This window comes from Trichosurus vulpecula, chromosome 4 (genome assembly GCF_011100635.1).
Source record: "Trichosurus vulpecula isolate mTriVul1 chromosome 4, mTriVul1.pri, whole genome shotgun sequence".
NCBI classification, from domain to species: Eukaryota; Metazoa; Chordata; class Mammalia; order Diprotodontia; family Phalangeridae; genus Trichosurus; species Trichosurus vulpecula.
In genome coordinates this window covers 2,745,702-2,764,885 of record NC_050576.1, presented here as the reverse complement: position 1 = coordinate 2,764,885, position 19,184 = coordinate 2,745,702, and the positions used below count along the sequence as shown (strand labels likewise).

At 45.3% G+C, this 19,184-nt stretch overlaps 2 protein-coding genes and 2 non-coding genes across 4 annotated transcripts in view; all 4 read left to right on the top strand.

Moving 5' to 3' along the window:
* The first annotated feature begins 1,415 nt into the window (after positions 1 to 1,415).
* Positions 1,416 to 9,171, top strand: RABGGTB (Rab geranylgeranyltransferase subunit beta). The gene is made up of 9 exons (XM_036755854.1): positions 1,416 to 1,472; positions 1,806 to 1,913; positions 3,410 to 3,607; positions 4,576 to 4,681; positions 5,652 to 5,704; positions 5,793 to 5,903; positions 6,438 to 6,563; positions 7,223 to 7,372; positions 8,327 to 9,171. The coding sequence occupies exons 1-9, from the start codon at positions 1,419 to 1,421 to the stop codon at positions 8,465 to 8,467; spliced, it is 1,047 nt and encodes a 348-aa protein (XP_036611749.1). The 5' UTR covers positions 1,416 to 1,418; the 3' UTR covers positions 8,468 to 9,171.
* LOC118849310 lies at positions 1,974 to 2,053 on the top strand. The gene has a single exon (XR_005010357.1). It is a non-coding gene; the product is annotated as a small nucleolar RNA SNORD45 (small nucleolar RNA).
* Positions 3,735 to 3,818, top strand: LOC118849309. The gene has a single exon (XR_005010356.1). It is a non-coding gene; the product is annotated as a small nucleolar RNA SNORD45 (small nucleolar RNA).
* A 3,688-nt stretch (positions 9,172 to 12,859) lies between the features above and the next one.
* The window catches only part of MSH4 (mutS homolog 4), a 103,197-nt gene continuing 96,872 nt past the window's right edge, over positions 12,860 to 19,184 (top strand). The window contains exons 1-2 of the mRNA XM_036754139.1: positions 12,860 to 12,884; positions 18,279 to 18,461. Of these exons, the coding sequence (XP_036610034.1) occupies positions 12,860 to 12,884; positions 18,279 to 18,461 (208 nt within the window). The remainder of the gene's footprint in view (positions 12,885 to 18,278; positions 18,462 to 19,184) is intronic.

The following is a 19,184-nucleotide window of genomic DNA, read 5'->3' as shown; positions in this document are numbered from 1 at the left end:
TCTGCCATGGTTTTCCAGGCCCATTCCAGGTCACTGGCGCCACACATGCCATCACACCAAAGAGTGACATTCCATCTCCTTCCTCCCTGGAGGACATGCCCAATGTATCTGGAGTGCTCACCTCCTCTCAGGAGTGCTGGCTTTCTTCTTCACTTAGCCATGGCAAGTAAGGCCCAGTGACCTACAAGGTTTTCTGAAATGCCTGGTTGCTAGCCTTCCCTCTCCCCAGAAACAAAAGGACTTTGTACATACTTTATGCTTCTTTGGTCACAAGTTATATCTGGAGCTGTATTTGCCCACCACCCCAGGCCCCCCATCGAAGCTCCTTGAGGGGATTGCTTAGCTCCTAGCACCAAGCTTTGCAAATAGTAGGCACTTAATAAACAAATATGTGAAATTGAAAGCACCAAAGATGGACCCGAAGCAGGCACTAGAGGAATGCAAACACAAGACAGGCATGCCCTGTAGGGACAGCAGCAGCAGGAATAATGAGACGTCATTGGAAACTGGCAGAGACAGGTAGGAGGGCATACACCGGGGAGAAGGGCAGCTCCGCCTAATGAGGAAAGATGTTCCCTCATGTCTGACTCTGCGGGGCCCCATCTGAGGTCTCCTTGGCAAAGATGTGAGACTGGTCTTCCACTTGCTTCTCCAGTTCATTTGGGGCAAACAGGGTGAAGTGCCCTGCCCAGGTCACACGGCTGAGTCTGAGGTCAGAGTCGAACTTGGGTCTTCCTGTTTCCAGCCCTGGCACTCTATGTCCTGAGCCACCCAGCCGCCCTGGCCTGGCTTCATAGGCGTGGGATGATCGACTAAAGGGGCGGGAGATTCGAAGCCCCCTTCTCAACAGCCCATTGTCTTGAGGAAAGTCCCGTGCACATTTGGAGAGGGGCGCTTCCTTTGGAACGTGCCCTGGGCTTTACTCCTGCTCCGGGCACTTTCTGCTTCTGGGACCCGCGCAGGGCGCCTCGAGCCTTGCTCAGCCTCAGGGTCCTCCTGTGCGGGAGGAGGGGCCGGACGGGAAGGCCTCCTGGATCTATCAATGACAGGGACGGCTGCGTGGACGAAGGCCTTCCCAGTGACCATGGGGGGAGGGGGTGGAGCCTTCCCCACAGTCACGCAGGCTGCATTTGAACCCAAGCCTTCCAGACGCCAGGCTCAGCGCTCTGTAAACTTTGGCGTCCCCTAGCGGCCACAAATAGAATCCTAAAGCCATAAACGAGCCTCTGTTTTAGGTTACCCCAGAGACCGGCCCTACGCCGGAGGGAAACTACCGGCGTCCACGCATGCGCCCGAGGCCTTTCTGAGCAGGCAGCGGCGCGGACACCTCGAGGAGCAGGGAGGTCCTTCGGGCGGGAGGGGGCCACCTACGCCGGCGGCGCGATTGGGGCCTGCGTGCGTGCTGACGCAGGCGCCGAATGACTTGGGGTACCGGCCGCTGTCCTCGCCCTTTCCTTCCGGACTCCGCCATGGTGAGTCTCGTTTCCCCGCCGGCCCGAAGGCGGCTCGTGGGCCGGGCCTGGGGCATTCACCGTTCCGGCCTCAGCTGCCCCGGGCCGCCTCCCCGTGGGTGGGAAGAGCCTCGGAGGAGGCGGTGGGCCGCTCCAGGGCCTTGGGGGTGGCTGGGGCGGGGTGACCGCCTCTGTGGGCGCCATGTCTCCTCGGGGGCCTGTTGGGGGCTGGGCCGTTCGGGGCTCCAGGCCCCGCGGGTCCCCGAGGCGGCGGGAGGACGGTCGTGGTGGCCGCTCGGCCCGGGCCGGACGCCGCAGAGCTGGCTCGCGCTCAGTGTGGTCTCGTCCTCGCAGGGGACGCCCGAGAAGGACGTGGTGCTGAGGCCGGACGCGCCGGACACGCTGCTGCTGGACAAGCACGCCGGCTACATCTCGTCTTACGGGGCCAAAAAGGACGACTACGTGCGTGCCTGCCTCCGGGGTGGGGAGCAGGGGGTGGCGCCCCAAGCCGGCCACGGTGGAGGTCGATGATGCTTGGCATGTATTAGCTGATGGGCGCTGATGCCGCTTCCACGCGAGCTCTAGAATTACTCTGAGACCTCGGATCGAGCGGCTGGCCTTTGGGAAGGGGAGGGGGCAGCTTCTCTGCAGACGCTGGAGCGCCGCCGACACAGTCTCTGGCTTGGCCTCCGGCACCTAGGAGAGGTTGAAGGTGGCCTTTTAAGGGAGGGGAAGTAAAGGCCTTTAAAACGTTGTTAGTCAGCTGTACGTAAAAACATTTTGAACGTGGAGTCAGGAAGACCTGAGTTCAGATTCTGCTCCCAGTGCATGTCCCGTCTTCGGGGCAGCTTTGTACAGCCCCGGAGCAGGAGGTAACAGCCAGAAAAGCTAAATTTGAGCAGATACCAGATCTCTAAGCATGACTGACACCTTTCAGCCTGACGTGGTGCCTTTGTAAATTCCAGTGTCTTGATCGTTTTGTCATTAAAATTTTTGATAAGTCCCTTAATATTAAATAAGAAAACCATCTGACTGTTCTAGCTAGTCATTAAAGAGAAGGGTAAAGGGTTTTTTACAATTGCGTTAAAATTTGGGGAAGAAAAGCATTTTTTAACGTAGGTAAATTTTGGCTTATTTCTGTTGACGTTATTATTAAGCTTTACAGCGAACTCTTAAACGTTTGCTTTGTAGTAGCTCAGTCATTACCAACTCTTCATGACCCCATGTCGGGTTTTTGTGGCAAAGATTTTAGAATGGTTTACCGTTTTCTTCTCATCTCTCATCTCACAGTGAGGTGAACAGGGTGGATTGCCTTGTCTAGGTTCGCACAGCGAGTTAGTGTCTTTAGGGCAGACTCCAGGCCTGTATCCACAGCACCACCTAGGCACCCACACCAGTAGTTAATGAGTCATTTGCTAAGGCAAGTTTCGAACCTTCCAAGAAGTCACTTTTTTCAACTCCCTAAGCTTTAAAACCAAGGAAAGGAGGATTCCTCTTAGCAGAAGAAAGGAAAGAATTATGATGTGTGCTTGACTCCCTAATGGGATAATTGGGACTTGTCCAGTGAGGTCATCATGCTAGAAAGATGAGTGCCTTTGTCCTGCAGATTAAAGGGGCTCCTGGTGACTTTATTTGCGGGGGTCTTTCTCTGAACCAAATTAATGTTAGATTTGAACCTTAATTTCCTTATTTTATCCAGTAAGTTGCAAAGTCCTTGAGGGTAGAAATTGCTTTTCATCAATCTTAGTATTGTATGTATTCTGTAGTACCGAGAATCATAGCTAAAATTGAACCTTTTCAGGTTATTGAAGTCTGTGTCAGAAAGTGAATTACTATAAAACACATCCGCCCTTGGAAACAAAATGGTTACCATGTTGCATAAACTATATACAGTAGTATCAATGTGCCATGTAATGCTATTGTCTAATATGATACAATGTGAGTAATGTACACTTCAGGAATACTGTATGTCTGAATACTTGAGGATGAGTGGAATCTACTGGGGACTAACAGTGATGGATCTAATGGGACAGCTTCATCGGATGAATCGAGAGGAAATCCTCACATTCATAAAGGCATGCCAGCATGAGTGTGGTGGTATCAGTGCCAGCCTCGGCCATGATCCTCACCTTTTGTACACTCTTAGTGCTATTCAGGTAAACATGGTCCCTTCCTTTTTTATTTGAAGCCTGGCCCTAATTCTATCTTATCAGTTTAGATGGCCTAATAGTCTTGGACAATTTTTACGTAAGGCTGTTTTGAAATTAAATCTGTTACCTTCAAGGTCAGTGATGTGACGGCATGTATTAGCTGAATCTAAAGTTGATGCAGATCACTCCTTTAGCTCTAGAATTACGCTGAGACCTTGAAAATTAATTTTGCATGATAACTTTCATCCCTAATGAGACGTTCCTTAGATCCTAATGTGAAGTTTTACTCTCTCCAGTTGATAATTAGAATAATAAAGTAGCGAGGACTGAGAAGTAGGAGGTGTAATTCTTGTGGTCCTAGTTCTGCCACCAACTTGCTGTGTGATTGTGGGCATAACTCACCCTCTTTGGGACCATCACACTTTTTAGTGGAGAACTATGGCATGACTGACATGGTTATTTGTAAGCAAGGCACCTTGAATCTCTGGAATAAGAATACAGAAAATTACTGAAAACAACAGAAGTCCCAAGTCTTCCCTCACTTGCAGAATTCAGGGGAAGAGAAGGTCCTTTTCTGAACTTGTTTCCTCTTTAAAATGGTGGCATTCTGATTAGATGATCTGAAGTTGAAATATCCTGTTAAGAGGATTGGAGTGGACACCTGATGACCACAATGTTCCCAGCAAGTAGAATCCACCACGTGGATTAGTTCCCCAGTGGTGTGGGCTCTTTGGTTTTCACTTTGTATGCCTAGTACTTTTGTACTAAGTAGGCACTAAATAATTGCTTAAAAATTAACTGAAAAATGTGCTCTTTTCTTTTAATTCTTAATAATCAAAACAGGAAAAACAGACAGTCTTTAAGATGCATTGGAAAGGGCCTAATTAAATTTCAGAAAATTGGGCTGTTTGTAAAGAATGTTGTGAAGGTCATTGACGTCAAATTTAGCAATAACTGCACTTTTTATTTTGCAGATTCTTACTCTTTATGATAGTCTTAATGTTATTGATGTAAATAAAGTTGTTGAATATGTGCAAAGTCTACAGAAAGAAGATGGGTCCTTTGCTGGAGACATCTGGGGTAATGCCTTTTATGTCAGTTAAGCCATAATGACCAGGATTGCACTGTCAGAATAGACCTTGAGTGCAAGTAAAGAGTACATTTAGAAGCCAGTCCTTTTTTCAATAGGTGTGAAGAGAGAAATTAGTATTCTTGCTAGGCTGCTTTTCAGCTTGTTATTAGGAGCTGACTTAGCAGGTTAATGTGTCCATGTGAATGTGGGACCTTAAAAAGAAATTAAACTTTTAAAGTTTGCCATCTTTTCAGGTCCCACTAAGCAGCTGGTCTGTTTGGAGCTATGTCTTGTCTGCTGGAAGTTCCAGCATGCACTGTAGTAATTATATTTCATCATACGTGAGCACTGGATCAGAGGGGGCAAGTCTAGGATGATAAGGTAGGTAAATTTCCCCCCTGATATTTGGTGGCTTTGTAAAGTTTCTTGGTATTTTCTTTTTAAAAGAATCTGCACTGGAAAGGAGGGAATAGAAATAAGAGAAAACTTTACAAACTTGCTGAATATTTGAGTGAAGAGGGAAAGAGAAAGCATTTTACCTTAGAAATGTAAACTAAATCCTTTCACCTTGCTGACACAGTGCAGGCTGTGCTGTCCAGGAAAGGGATTGACTGGGTACCAGCTGCTTGATGGGATGTGAAAATCTAGTTTTGGGGGGTAGTTATCCCTTCCTGTGCTCCCAAGACATTTTTGAATTTATTCTAGGATTGCTCTGATTAGCTAGCTCTGTGGCCTTGAGACTAGTCAGAGCCTGCCTCCCCTAACCTCCCAGCCTCCTGAGTGTCAAATAAGATGGTATGGTGAGAAGAGTTTAGTGCAGGTGCTGTATGGACTTGAGCTGGGGACCGGATTGGCATTTTCAGTTTTCCTAACTGGAGGAGTGGTGGCTGTGGAATATGGAAGGTAGCAGATGTTAATCTAATGTGATCCTCGAAGTATTTACTGGGTTGTTTAAATTCTAACGCCTTTTTTCCCCAGGAGAGATTGATACAAGATTTTCTTTTTGTGCTGTGGCAACGTTAGCCCTTCTGGTAAGTTTTAAATACTGTATCGGAGTGATGAACTTTAATATCTGACCTGTCTTTGAAATTTCATTGAAAAAAACTTTCTGTCGTGTAGGGGAAGCTAGATGCCATCAATATTGAAAAGGCAATAGAATTCGTTTTATCCTGCATGAACTTTGATGGTGGATTTGGGTGCAGACCAGGCTCTGAGTCCCATGCTGGGCAGGTAAGTGATTTCCCACTAGTGCTGGAGCATTCAGGCACTATTCCAAGTCACATGATGTGCTTTTCAGTGGTAGAGCTTTTTTTTTATACAGTTAACTAAATTTCATCTATTTTTCTGGAATTGGCTACCACCCCCTTCCTGGGTTAGATCCTACCATTCCTAGCAACCAGAAGCACTTTAGCAAGCTGGTTTAGCCCGTGGCAGTGTAGGTGACTTAGGCGGCAGGAGCTCTTGTCACCTTGTTTCTCTACTGAAAATCATGATTATCTTCATATTCCAGTGGTTGTAGAGTTGGATGTACACAGTACTAGACATTCCTACCTATATTCAAGTGTACTAATTACCATTTAAAATACATTAAGATACAGGGGGGCAAAGATGAGTTTGTGCTGACAGGTCACAAATCGTTGAGTAAAATTTCCTCTCTGGGGCTTAATATTTAATTTTCTAAGTCATCCCTAATTTAGCAGCAATCCTGTAGTATGGAAGTCAAAATAAAGTTTATGGACATGAACTTTATGTCTGTAATTTTAGATCTATTGTTGCACAGGATTTCTGGCTATCACTAGCCAGTTGCATCAAGTCAATTCTGATTTGCTTGGTTGGTGGCTTTGTGAACGCCAGTTACCATCTGGTGGACTCAATGGACGACCAGAGAAGGTAACATAATCGTTAGAATCCTAAGAATTGGCACTCCCCTGAAGAGCTTTCCCTTGACCCCTTTTGTCTTATCTGTCAATGGAATTCAGAAATAAAACATCACCTTAATGCTTTTACAACATAAACCCATTTTTTGAAAGCTGGATTTTTATATCCCATAAAGGATATTTTGTTACATTTTAAATATTGGTAGAGAGTTGTCCCAGGCGTGAAGCTGTGGTCCACCTAGCATCCAGTTTTGAATGTAATTGCTAGTCCCCCTCCCTCTCTAGTTCAAGTTGATCTGCCCCTTGCCTAGATTTAAACTCTTACTACCACCTTTCGAGGCCTCTAGAACCAAGAGTCATCTTCATACCAAATAAGTCTTGTGCTTGGAGGAGCTTTTCTATTCCCTTTCCCTTGTAATTCTTAGCTGCCCGTTGTGAATATCAGGACCTTAAGAAAGGCCCTATCTTAAGCAGTTTCGACATTCAATTTTAAGGGGGCTTAGAAATTTTTCCTTTTGTGTGTTTTATTTTTCGCTGGCTATTTTCATTGGCCTATTAAATCTACCAGTTTCTTAATACTTAGCAGATTTCTCATCCATCTGGGTCATTGGATTTGGTAAAGGGATGCATAGTTGTCAGAAACAAATGTTCATACCTTTTTCCCCACTTCAGTTACCAGATGTATGTTATTCTTGGTGGGTCTTGGCTTCTTTGAAAATAATTGGAAGGCTTCACTGGATTGACCGAGAAAAATTGCGCGGTTTCATCTTAGCTTGTCAAGATGAAGAGACTGGAGGATTTGCAGATAGGCCAGGGGATATGGTGAGTTCTCCCCATGGTTTTTGTGTCATTTCCGGAGATGAAAGTAAAGTGCTGAATTTGAAGAAGTTGGGAAATTCTCAAAAGCATGAGGTTTTTGTTATTTAATAATTAGTGTTAACTACTATATATGGCCATGGAGGAGGCCCTCCCTCTCCAAGTTCTTGAATTGTACAACAGGATGAGGAGGTAGCCTTCGAAATTCTTTCTTTTTTTTTTCAACAAATTTCAATACAAATTTTTTGTGGGGGCAGTGGGGAGGGGAGATTTACCTTACTACAGGGCTGTTCACAAGTTTAGACAGAACACATGGAAAATTAGGCAAGATAATGCCATTGAGAGTATTATGGATTTAATTCACGTACCTACTTAAAATGGTATAATTAGACATTTCTAAACAGTGATGTGATTTGGGCTGGGTGGGCAGAAACCACTCTTGGAAAAGGCTATGGGGCTGTAATTCCTCAGGGATTTATTTGCTAAGGAGATTGAGGTAAAGAAAGCTTGCCGTTTTAAAAGTAACATGTTATGTCAAGAGTACAACTTGTGTATTTAGGTCTTTTGGTTTATACCAGAATAAATTTTACTTAATTAAATGGACTGGTTTCCTCTATGCCAGAATTTGTTTAAACTGGTTTTTTTTTTTGTTTGTTTGTTTGTTTTTTTTGGCAGGGCAATTGGGGTTAAGTGATCTGCTCAAGGTCACAGCTAGTACATGTGTCTAGTGTCTGGCCGCATTGGAACTCAGGTCCTCCTGACTCCGGGGCCAGTGCTCTACTGCTGGGCCACCTAGCTGCCACTTAAACTGGACTTTGTAAATAACACCTACACCTTTACTTTAATGTTACTAGTTTACTTTGCAGAGCTTTACATGGCTTTCTGGGGGTCTTTTGTAGCTGAACTTGTAAATTTACCAAAGAACTGTGTGGTTACTGACCTTGCTTTCTTCCCAAATAGGTGGACCCTTTTCATACTTTATTTGGAATTGCTGGACTTTCTCTCTTAGGAGATGAACAAATCAAGCCAGTCAATCCTGTGTTTTGCATGCCTGAGGAAGCACTTCGAAGAATAAATGTTCAGCCAGAACTTGTGAACTAGACTTGTTCTACTCCATGAGACTTGTATTTTTATCATCTTTGATTTTTCAAATATGCATATGAATATAGCAAAAAAGATGAGCATTTTGGTGAATTGGTCTTATTTTGTACATTGTGGCAAATTAATTTTAATAAATTATATAGTTATATATTTATGTTCTATATATATTGTAAAAAGCAACTTTGTTCTAATACTTCAGATGATTCACTGTAATGCTATCTAATTCTTAGTGCAATAGGTTAATGGTACTTGAAGCATGTGATGGGTCATTTCCAGAAGCAGGAAAAAACACTAGCTTAGTGTTGCAGTATTTTATGCATGTAATGCCTTTGGAAATGATTGCCAAGTTTTAGAATTTTTGATGTGTAAATAATATGTCATTTTTAGTTGCTCTTCACAAAAGCCCACCATAAATGGAAAGCCCTTCTTTATGTGAGCTTGAAGTCTTTTGTCATTAGCATTCTTATATAAACTTAATGATGTAACCTCTTTCACTTGGAAAGGGATGGATTTGTTGCATAGACTTGCAACTGTAAATGGAGTAGGAAAAGTTATGTACTTGCCCACATATATTGCATACACTTTGTACATGTCTCAGAAAGCTGTCCAAACAGTAGTGTGTTGAATGATTTTAAGCTCATGTGGAGATAGTTTTCATCCTAGCATGGAAAAATTTGAGAATAAAATGTGCCTACTCCGGTAGAGATTTTGTGTCTGCCTGGATTGTTGTCCATAGAGAATATCCAGGTTTCACATGGACTGGTGTTGGCTGCTGTCATGCTTTCAAGGAGGTTGCTTTAGGGTAGATGCATCAAAAGTGCAGAACATTTTGTATAACCTTGCAATCTACCTCAAGATGGTCCTGTTGGAGGACATTTATAGAGGAGGATGCCACCCCACATCTCATAGCAGTGACTGAGAATTGCACTTACTGATGAAACTACCTATGGTTGGGTAAGTTGGGTTGGGAAGACTGCCTGGTCTGGCATTGCACAGGTGTAATAGTAATGAGGCCTAAAGACAGTCCCGGTGAGAGCAGAATGGAAATTGGGATATGTTAAGTACAATATTCACATCAACAGTCATTATTTACAAGGTGGATTTTCCTTTCCTGAAGGTGGCTTCACCTTGATATGGTTCTTTTAGTCTTGCAAAACAAAAAGGCCGTTTTTTGCCACTGAATCACCCTAGCAAGGCAATCATTCTAAAATTGTGATTTTTCCTATCCACTTGGAACTAGAAAAGCAACCTAGTGAATTTCTAATTAGGCTTGTTGGCCAGCCAAGATCAATGACCTAACTGGACCAAACCAATGTCAGGTAAACCAGTTAAGACCATGTAGAGCATCAGGGAAGGTAAGCAAAAACCATGTAAATAATGATTTAGAATCAGCAATATTTTTATTAGAAAAATTCAGTTGTGTTACAACAATTGAGTATGGGTAGCAGCATCTCAATCAGCGTGTGGTCCCCAGTTTAGAGAGAACACTGCCCTTCATGGTTTCTCACTCACATTTTCCTTTTTATACTTAAGTTCCATATTTGAATGTCAGTATTTCTATTCAGCTCTAGTCTTGTCATCAATGCTTGAAAGTCCGTTCCCTATTCCACCCACTTGTCTCCTGCCAATATAAAGTTTTGCTGGGTAAGTTATTGATCACTGTAATTCTAGATCCTTTGCCTTTTAGAGTATTCCAAGCTTTCTGTTCTTTATTGTGGTGACTTAAATCTGCACTCCTAACTGGCTTCATGGCACTTGAATTCTTTGTTTCTGGCTGTTTGCAGTGCTGATTCCTTTACCTGGGAGCTCTGGATTTTGGCTGAGATTGGAGGTTTCATTCATTTTGGGGTTTACCAGGGCAGTTTTAGGAATACTTAAAAATGTCTTCCATGTAGTTCTCTGCTTAAATTACCCCCCCTTGATCTGTTCTCCAAGTCAGTTGCTTTTCTTCCGACATGGTATTTCATAGCTTGTCCAATTTTCCAGGTTTTTTGGCGTATTTTCTGACTTCTCACGGCATCCTTGGCTTCCATTTGGCCAAGCCCAGTTTCACCGCAATCCAAGGCTAGGCGGCTCAGTAATGAGCCTCAGGGCACGTGGCTACCTGGGACGCACAGCCGGCTCCTCCCCCACTGGTCACGTGCTTCCTCCTGGAGCGCCCAGTCCAAGATGCTTGGCCTTGTTTTTCTGCTCCAGCTGTGCCAATGACTGACCCAACTCCTGATTCCCCTTCCGGGTCTATTTCCGCCTCAGCTGGGCGTGTCCTTGGCGTCTCGCTCCAGCCCAGAGGCCTGGTGGGAGGGGGCGGGGCTCCGTCGCCGGGCGCGGCCATGTGACCATCTGCGCCTGCGCCCTTAGCTTCTCCCCGGTTCGGGCCCTCCGTGTGTGACGCGTCAGAGAGGGGCAGGGCTCCCACGAGAAGCATGTCTAGGTCCGAGGCCCCGAGTCCCTCATGTTCACGGCCGTGGGGCTTCCCCTCACCCGCGAGAGGGCTCCAGCCTTCGGGCCCTCGGCAGACTCCGGTCTGCGGCTCGGCCGAGCGCGGCCGGCCCTTCCCCGGCGGCTGCAGCTCCTGGTCCGGGCCCGGGCCCAGCAGTAGCCCCGGCCCCGCGTGGTGGAGCAGCAGCGGGCCCAGCCCCCCGGCCAGCGCCCCCGGAGCAGGTGGGGCAGCTGCGCCCGGCCCTGCCACGTGGTGCCTGGGGGTGGGGGTAGGGCCGGGTGGGGCTGCTGGCGCCTCCCCAGATCCCCGCCCCGCTCCGCGTTGACCCCGCCCCCAATGCTATTCAGGGTTGGGGGGAAGGGCAGAACAGCGAGTTCGAGGTCAAATTCATCGGTGGTCCGAGGGGCAAGAGCTCTGCGACCCCAGGTCCCTTCTTAGTAAAGTGGGGACCTCCTGGCGGAGGGGTGGGTGAGGGAGGGGAAAGCGGAGGAGGCCTCTGGAATAACGGGATTGTGGGCGCACAAAGGAAGCGGCTCTAACCCTAACCCTAAATGCGCTAGGATGAGGTGTAGACGGCGCGAGGAGCTCCCTTCGAGTGCAGAGTGTGGCGCCCCCCGGCCCTCGCTCGGCCCCTCCCCGCGGGGTCACCCCGGGCCCCCAGCCCTCCCCCCCCACACCGGGACGACCGCGGGTGCTGCTGGGGCATCCGCCCATCCTGCAGCCAAAGCGCTGGTCCGGGTGTCCTTAACCCCACGCCCGGTCCTTCCAGCCTCATTAAACCCATTATCAGCCTCCCAGGAGCAAGGGGCATCATCTCCCCGCCCCAGACGTTCCTCCCTGCGCAGTCGATAGGGAGTAGTGAGCATTCCACACCGGGCACTGTACGAGAGCCAGGAGTCCAAAAAGTTCTGGCCAGTGGTGAGCTGGACCATGTGCCCCGCGCTGTGCCCGGCTCACAGAGAGAGGCCGAGGATAGTCCCTGAGCTCAGAACACCGTACAAAGACGAGCCAGAATATGGTGGGAGTAACCGCAGAACAAAGGCTTTAGAGGCGCGAGGGAAGGCTTCCTGCAGAAGCTGGGGAGGTCAGTAGTTGGGGTGGAGGAAGAGCGTTGTAGGCCCGGGGGATGGCCAGGGACGTGGAACAGCCAGACCGGGGTCGCTGGATCCAAGAGTGCGGGCTGCCGGGTGGTGAGGTGTGAGGAGGCTGGAAACACTGGAGCGACACAAAGACAAGAAAATTTCTGTCCTGAAGGAGGTTTTACGTTCTGATGGAGGAAGACAGTGCCTAGAATGAAACCGAAGAGGAGAGGGAGAAGGTGAAGGTACCAGTGGGAGGAGCAGAGAAATGGAGACCCAGCTGACCTGTGGGTCCTCTCAGTGCAGGGTCTGGGAATAGCCACTGGATCAGAAGGGGAGAGCTAAAGGCTGAGGGTATTTCTATTGTCCAAATTCCAGGGCTGGAGTGGGATTCCAGAATCATGAGGTTCTTGGGGCCTGGCAAAATAGCCTGGGGAGAAATGAAGATCCAGGATATCAAAGGATTTATTTAGTGTATTTATAGTCTGCAAAAGAATGGGGGGAGGGGAGGAGGAAAGCTGTCAGAAGTCTCTTTTTGAGCCCCAACTGCCTGCGGTCAATCAATCATAAACATTTATTTAGTGTTTACTATATGCCAAGTACTGTGTTAAGTGCTGGGAATACAAAAAGAGGCAAAAGACAGTGCTCTCAAGGAGCTCACACTCTAAGGGGGCAAACAATATGTAAATATATACAAAGCAAAAAGTAACCGAGGGAAGGCGCTGGAATGAAGAGGTGTTAGGGAAGGCTTCTTGTACATGGTAGGATTTTAGTTGAGACTTAGAGGAAGCCAGGGAGGTCAGTAGTTGGAGCAGAAGAGGGAGAGCATTCCAGGCCTGGGGGAAGGCCAGAGAGAACGCCCAGAGCCGGAAGATGGAGGTGACACTATTTGAAAAGAGTAAGTGTCAAGAGAGTAAACTGTAAGAAGACTGGAAAGGGAGAAGGGGCCTAGGGGATGAACAGAACATTTTGTATTTGACTCTGGGGGTGATAGGAAACCGCTGGAGTTTACTGAGTGAGGGGGGGACAAGGAGAATCACTTGAGTGGTTCAATGTATGATGAACTGGAGTGGGGGAGACTTGGGGCAGACCCCAACTTGGGGTAGATGTCAGCAGTTTTCTTCTCCCGTATTTTAAAGTTTTAAAGACCTTTTTGATTAGCTTTGCAAGACTCCTGCAAATATATTCTCCTTTTAAAACTAGATTTTATTGATTACTTTTGTTTTTACAATTCTGTGTCTTGTTCATACACAGTTTTTTGTGTGTTGTCTCCATCATTAGACAGTGAGCGCCTTGAAAACAGAGACTATCTGTTGCCTTTATTTGTATCCCCAAGGTACCCTGAGCACCAGAAGCAATTCATAAAATTTGACTGACTGGCTGACACCTCCGATTTCTCCCCTTTCTCCTTGGTTTGATACTGGTCAGCTCTCTGACATGACAAGGCTCTAGCCTTCCCTCCATCTTAGATTTCCTGTTGAAGCCTCGATTCTTTTTCCTCTTGAAACTTAATTCTCCATAACAAACTGTGGAGATGGTCTTGGAATCTCTTCAGTTCTTTCTCCAGGAGAGAGATCAGCCTACATGTGGAACACAGATAGTAGTCACTCTGTTGTGCAGAATTACACACACTGGCTACTTCGTGCAGTTTCTCCTCTCAGTAATGCTTGAAATTTTCATTCTCGTATTTTGAACGATTTGTGGGTACAGTTGAGTTATACCCAGCTGTTTTGAAAATGTGATTTTATTGCACTGAAATTGACATGTTAAGGAACACTTTGAGCATAAAACAATTTTGATTTGCTTAATGCATGATGTCAACTCATAAGCTAAAACTTTTCTGAGGCCCCCTTCCACAAGCCAACTTCAGGACTTTTTCAGGGTAAAGTGCCATGTGTATTGTATTTCTTCTGTGTACAGAAATGGGGGTGGCTTCCAGAACTCTCCCTCCCACCAGTTGCCACTTGCCCAACTCACAAAAGACTTTTCCAGCCCAGGGGGCAAGCCAAGCTGGGCCTGAGGTTGCAAATGCTGCCAGGAGTTACTGTAGTAGTTTGTATTCCTTAACTATTTAATGTATAAAACTGTAAAACCATTTTTATTAGACTCCTGTCACCGACAAAGTTTTGGGGAATTTTGCTCCCACCCCATTTTTTCCCACAAGCCCTTTCATTTTTCTTGTATGATTTTGCCTAGCACAGTGCTTTCTGAGCGCATGTGTGGCATGTGTCCAGTTAGAAATGACTATTTAAACCCAACCCTAGGTACTTGGTTACAGTTTTTACAGATAAAATCACCCCTTAATAACTTGGCAATCTTGCTCAAAACCTTTTTAGTTTTAACAACTCCATAGTCACTTTTTGCCTTATTATCACGCAGCCTCTTATCTCTCACCAACTTACCGCACCCAACTATTCACTCGTATTAATTCACTTTACTCCTTCATTTTTGTGCCTATTTTACCTCTCCTTGTCTTGCCAACCATCTTATCCTTTTGCAGTCGACTTCTTAATGTTCTACTCCCTATTTTCCCTTGATCCTGCAGTAGAATTTGGACCAATATCTGTGCTTAGAGAGTTTTCTTGTTTGATTTTTCCTCAGTTTCTCCCAAACAGAGAAATTCCTCTAGATTGGAGAGAGGATTTTCTGGCCAATCTGCCAGAGATGACGAGAGAGAGTATGGGATCAAGGCCACATGAAGAATTGGCCTTGTTGAGGAGAAAGATTACCTTTCTTGGTCAGAACCTGGAGTAGAGGAGGAGAGAGCCAGAGATGTTAGGGGCTTCCCAGACGTGGAGAGGGGGATTTCTGCTAGTGGTGAAAAGAGCATGAGGTTCTCAGCTCAGATGGTAATCCTACGAAGATTTTTTATCTTAATGGATATGGCTAATATTGTAGTATGCCTTCTGCTTTTCAACTTCTCAGTGTTCAGGCCTCAGAAACTCTCCAGATTTTTATGCGCTTTAGAGAGAGCTGATGAACGTGATCTCAAAGTCTAGGGTGAAGCTCTGTGGTAAGGCAGATGATATTTGAAACCCATTTTAAGCTTTGCAGGAATATCAAATTGTGCTGAAAGCGAGTTATCGAATAGAATTAGTAAGTCATAATGTCCCCAAAGAATGGAATTCTTCCTTTTAGAGGCAGCTAGGTATTATAGTGGATCAGACGCTGGGACTGGAGTCAGAAGACCTGAGTTCAAATCCAGCCTCAGACATTGACTAGGTGTGTGACCTAGGTAAGTCACTTAGCTGTCCTCTGTTTGCCTCAGTTTCCTTAGCTGTAAAAGGGGGTAGTAACAATAGCACCCACTTCCCAAAGTTGTGAAGATAAGATTTTTTTTACTCTCTTAATTATTTTATTATTTAATATTTTAGTTTTCAACACTGATTTCCACAAGATTTTGAGTTACAGATTTTCTCTCCATTTCTACCCTTCCCCCACTCTAAGATGGCCTATATTCTGATTGCCCCATTCCCCAGTCAGCCCTCCCTTCTGTCACTCCACTCCCTGCTTCATCCCCTTTCCCCTTACTTTCTTGTAGGGCAGAATAGATTTCTGTGCCCCATTCCCTATATATCTTATTTCTCAGTTACATGCAAAACAACTTTTTTTTTTTGAGCATCTGCTTTTAAAACTCTGAGTTCCAAATTCTCTCCTCTCTTCCCTTCCCACCCACCCTCCCTAAGAAGGCAAACAATTCAACATGGCCACACATGTATCATTATATAAAAGACTTCCACAATACTCATGTGCAAGGCTAACTATATTTCCCTCCCTCCTATCCTGTCCCCCTTTATTCAGTTTTCTCCCTTGACCCTGTCCCTTTTCAAAAGTATTTGCTTTTGATTACCTCCTCCCCCATCTGCCCTCCCTTCTATCGTCCTCTCTTTTTTATCCCCTTCCCCCTACTTTCCTGTGGAATAAGATACCCAATTGAGTGTGTATGTTATTCCCTCCTCAAGTTGAATCCAATGAGAGTAAGATTCACTCATTCCCTCTCACCTGCCCTCTCCCCTCCTCCCACAGAACTGATTTTTCTTGCCACTTTTATGGGAGATAAATTACTCCATTCTCTCTCCCCCTTTCTCCCTCTCTCAATATATTTCTCTCTCACCCCTCAATTTTATTTTTTTTAGATAAAATCCCTTCATATTCAACTCACCCTGCTCCCTCTGTCTACATATATATATATGCATATATATGTGTGTGTGTATATATATATATATGTATATTCCTTTCAAGTCCCCTAATACTGAGAAAAGTCTCATGAATTATACACATCATCTTTCCATGTAGGAATGTAAACAAAACAGTTCAACCTTACTAAATCCCTTATGATTTCTGTTTCTTGTTTACCTTTTCATGCTTCTCTTGATTCTTGTGTTTGAAAGTGAAATTTTCTATTCAGCTCTGGTCTTTTCATTGAGAAAGCTTGAAAGTCCTCTATTTTATTGAAAATCCATATTTTGCCTTGGAGCATGACACTCAGTTTTGCTGGGTAGGTCATTCTTCGTTTTAATCCTAGCTCCATTGACCTCTGGAGTATCATATTCCAAGCCCTTCGATCCCTTAATGTAGAAGCTGCTACATCTTGTGTTATCCTGATTGTGTTTCCACAATACTCAAATTGTTTCTTTCTGGCTGCTTGCAGTATTTTCTCCTTGACCTCAGAACTCTGGAATTTGGCAACAATATTCCTAGGAGTTTCTTTTGGGGATCTTTTGCAAGAGGCAATCAGTGGATTCTTTCAATTTCTGTTTTACCCTCTGGCTCTAGAATATCAGGGCAGTTTTCCTTGAGAATTTCTTGGAAGATGATGTCTAGGCTCTTTTTTTGATCATGGCTTTCAGGTAGTCCAATAATTTTAAAATTATCTCTCCTGGATCTATTCTCCAGGTCAGTGGTTTTTCCAATGAGATATTTCACATTGTCTTCCATTTTTTCATTCCTGTGGTTCTGTTTTATTGTATCTTGATTTCTCATAAAGTCACCAGCTTCCACTTGCTCCAATCTAATTTTTAAGGTAGTATTTTCTTCAGAGGTCTTTTGGACCTCCTTTTCCATTTGGCTTATTCTGCCTTTCAAGGCATTCTTCTCCTCATTGGCTTTTTGGAGCTCTTTTGATATTTGGATTAGTCTATTTTTAAGGTGTTATTTTCAATACTTTTTGGGGTCTCCTTTAGCAAGTCATTGACTTGTTTTTCATGAGTTTCTTGCATCACTCTCATTTCTCTTCCCAATTTTTCCTCTACTTCTCTTACTTGCTTTTCCAAATCCATTTTGAGCTCTTCCATGGCCTGAGACCAATTCATACTTTTCTTGGAGGCTTTTGATGTAGGCTCTTTGACTTTGTTGACTTCTTCTGCCTGTATGTTTTGGTCTTCTTTGTCACCAAAAATAAGATTGTAGAGTCTGAGTCTGCATCCTTTTTTGCTGCCCGTTCATGTTCTCAGCCAACTACTTGACCTTTGAGCTTTTTGTCAGAGTATGACGGCTTGTAGAATACAGAGTGCTTTGTCCCAAGTTTTAGGGGCTGTGCTGCTGTTTTCAGAGCTGCTCTACACCATAGTCACCACAAGCTCTGCCACAGCAGTGCTCCTCCTCCCCCAAGAAGTGCCAACTGGGATTGCAACCCAGCTCCAAGCAGGGCAAAGCAAGCCCTATACTCCCGCTCTGGTTTGCCGCTTGGTTCCTCCCACTGTGTGAGCACTGGAGGTCCACTGCCACACCACCTCCGCCACCCCCAGGGCTGGTGGTCGGACCGCTCTCTAACCCTTTGTAGCAGTTTACCCATTAACTCGCTCCATGGTCTTTGGCGTTTATGGGTTGGGAAGTCTGGTAACTGCTACAGCTCAATGATTCATGGCCCTAAGGCCTGCACCTGTCTACTGGGTCTGGTCTGTCCTGGTGTGGCCCATGCTGGTCTGCGCTTCACTCCCAGCACTGCAGCAACCATCCAGGCTGTTCTGGGCTGGAAACCTGCATTCCCTTTGCTATTTCGTGGGTTCTGCAGCTCTAGAATTTGTTCAGAGCCATTTTTTACAGGTGTTTGGAGGGATTTGGGGGAGAGCTTAAGCAAGTCCCTGATTTCCAGCCGCCATCTTGGCTCTGCCCCCTCAAAAGATATTTTTAATGTGCTTTGCAAACGTTAAGATGCTCCATAAATGCTAGCTCTTATCTGACTGTAGTACACAATATATAGTTGTTTAAATTCACCATGACCGTATGATTTTGTCGTATGAATTTAAGTTTTTTAAATCTGTTTGTTCACATTTTATTTTTCTCTACTTAGATTCATACTTCGGGGACAAAAGTTCTTTTGCAGAAAATATTAGTGCCTTAAATTTTACCTCTGTTACAAGTTCATCTTCAGCAAGAGAGAGCAGTTTTGCTCAAATAATAAAGACGCCATCGGCTGTTTGCAATCCTCCCAGACCGGGTTATGGAAGTAAGACACCTCAGATGGGACATTCAGGTAAAAAGCATAGAATGTGAACCTATTCTGTTAACGTGTGACTGCATTTCCATAGAATCACAAACATCCAAAGTAAATGGTGATGGTGGCGGAAGGTTTGATTTCTTATGGAGTGTTGAAGCAGGAAGTCAGACTCAATCGCCTTTCTTCAGAGACCTTCCTGAGAGTGATGATGTTTGCTTTAAGCCCAAATAATGAGCTTTCTGTTATTGCTCAAGCAGAGGCTGTCAGGCGCCCTAGAAAACGCAGAAAAGAATACTGCTTCCAGGTCTAAGTTAATGGAAGCTACTTCCTGTGAAGAACTGACCACATGGGTAAGCTGGAGAGGAACACATAAGCATGGGAGGTCCCTCTAGACTCTCTAGCGGGGCAGCCATGCTGGGCCTCCAATTATTAGGTGCTCTCTGGGTCCCTCACAGCTCCAGATTCTGTGATTTGGCGGCTCTCTGGGGAAGAGCCTTTTGCCAAAATGGAAGATGGGAGCTGGTCATCTCGAATCTTTCTAGAGTGTTCCACACGCTCCTCCAGGAAGGGCTAGAGGGACTTCAATAAAAAATAAACTTAAAGCAACTAGCCAGTTACAAAGTTTCCAAAACATATATCCTCCTTTCTTCATTTCAGCAAGGAGGCCTGCCATGTCTGGTTTTGGGTTTGTTTTTGTTTTGGGAAAAGCAAGTTCCAAAACAGCAAACTACTTAGGATCCTAGTTAGATTCATACTTTG

What these genes read in the sequence shown, in the direction of transcription:
- RABGGTB (XM_036755854.1), top strand. Translation starts at nt 1,419, where the DNA reads ATGACTTGGGGTACCGGCCGCTGTCCTCGCCCTTTCCTTCCGGACTCC. An exon ending in TCAATGGACGACCAGAGAAG is followed by an intron (nt 6,564 to 7,222) that starts GTAACATAATCG and finishes TCCCCACTTCAG; the next exon opens with TTACCAGATGTATGTTATTC. An exon ending in CAGATAGGCCAGGGGATATG is followed by an intron (nt 7,373 to 8,326) that starts GTGAGTTCTCCC and finishes CTTCCCAAATAG; the next exon opens with GTGGACCCTTTTCATACTTT.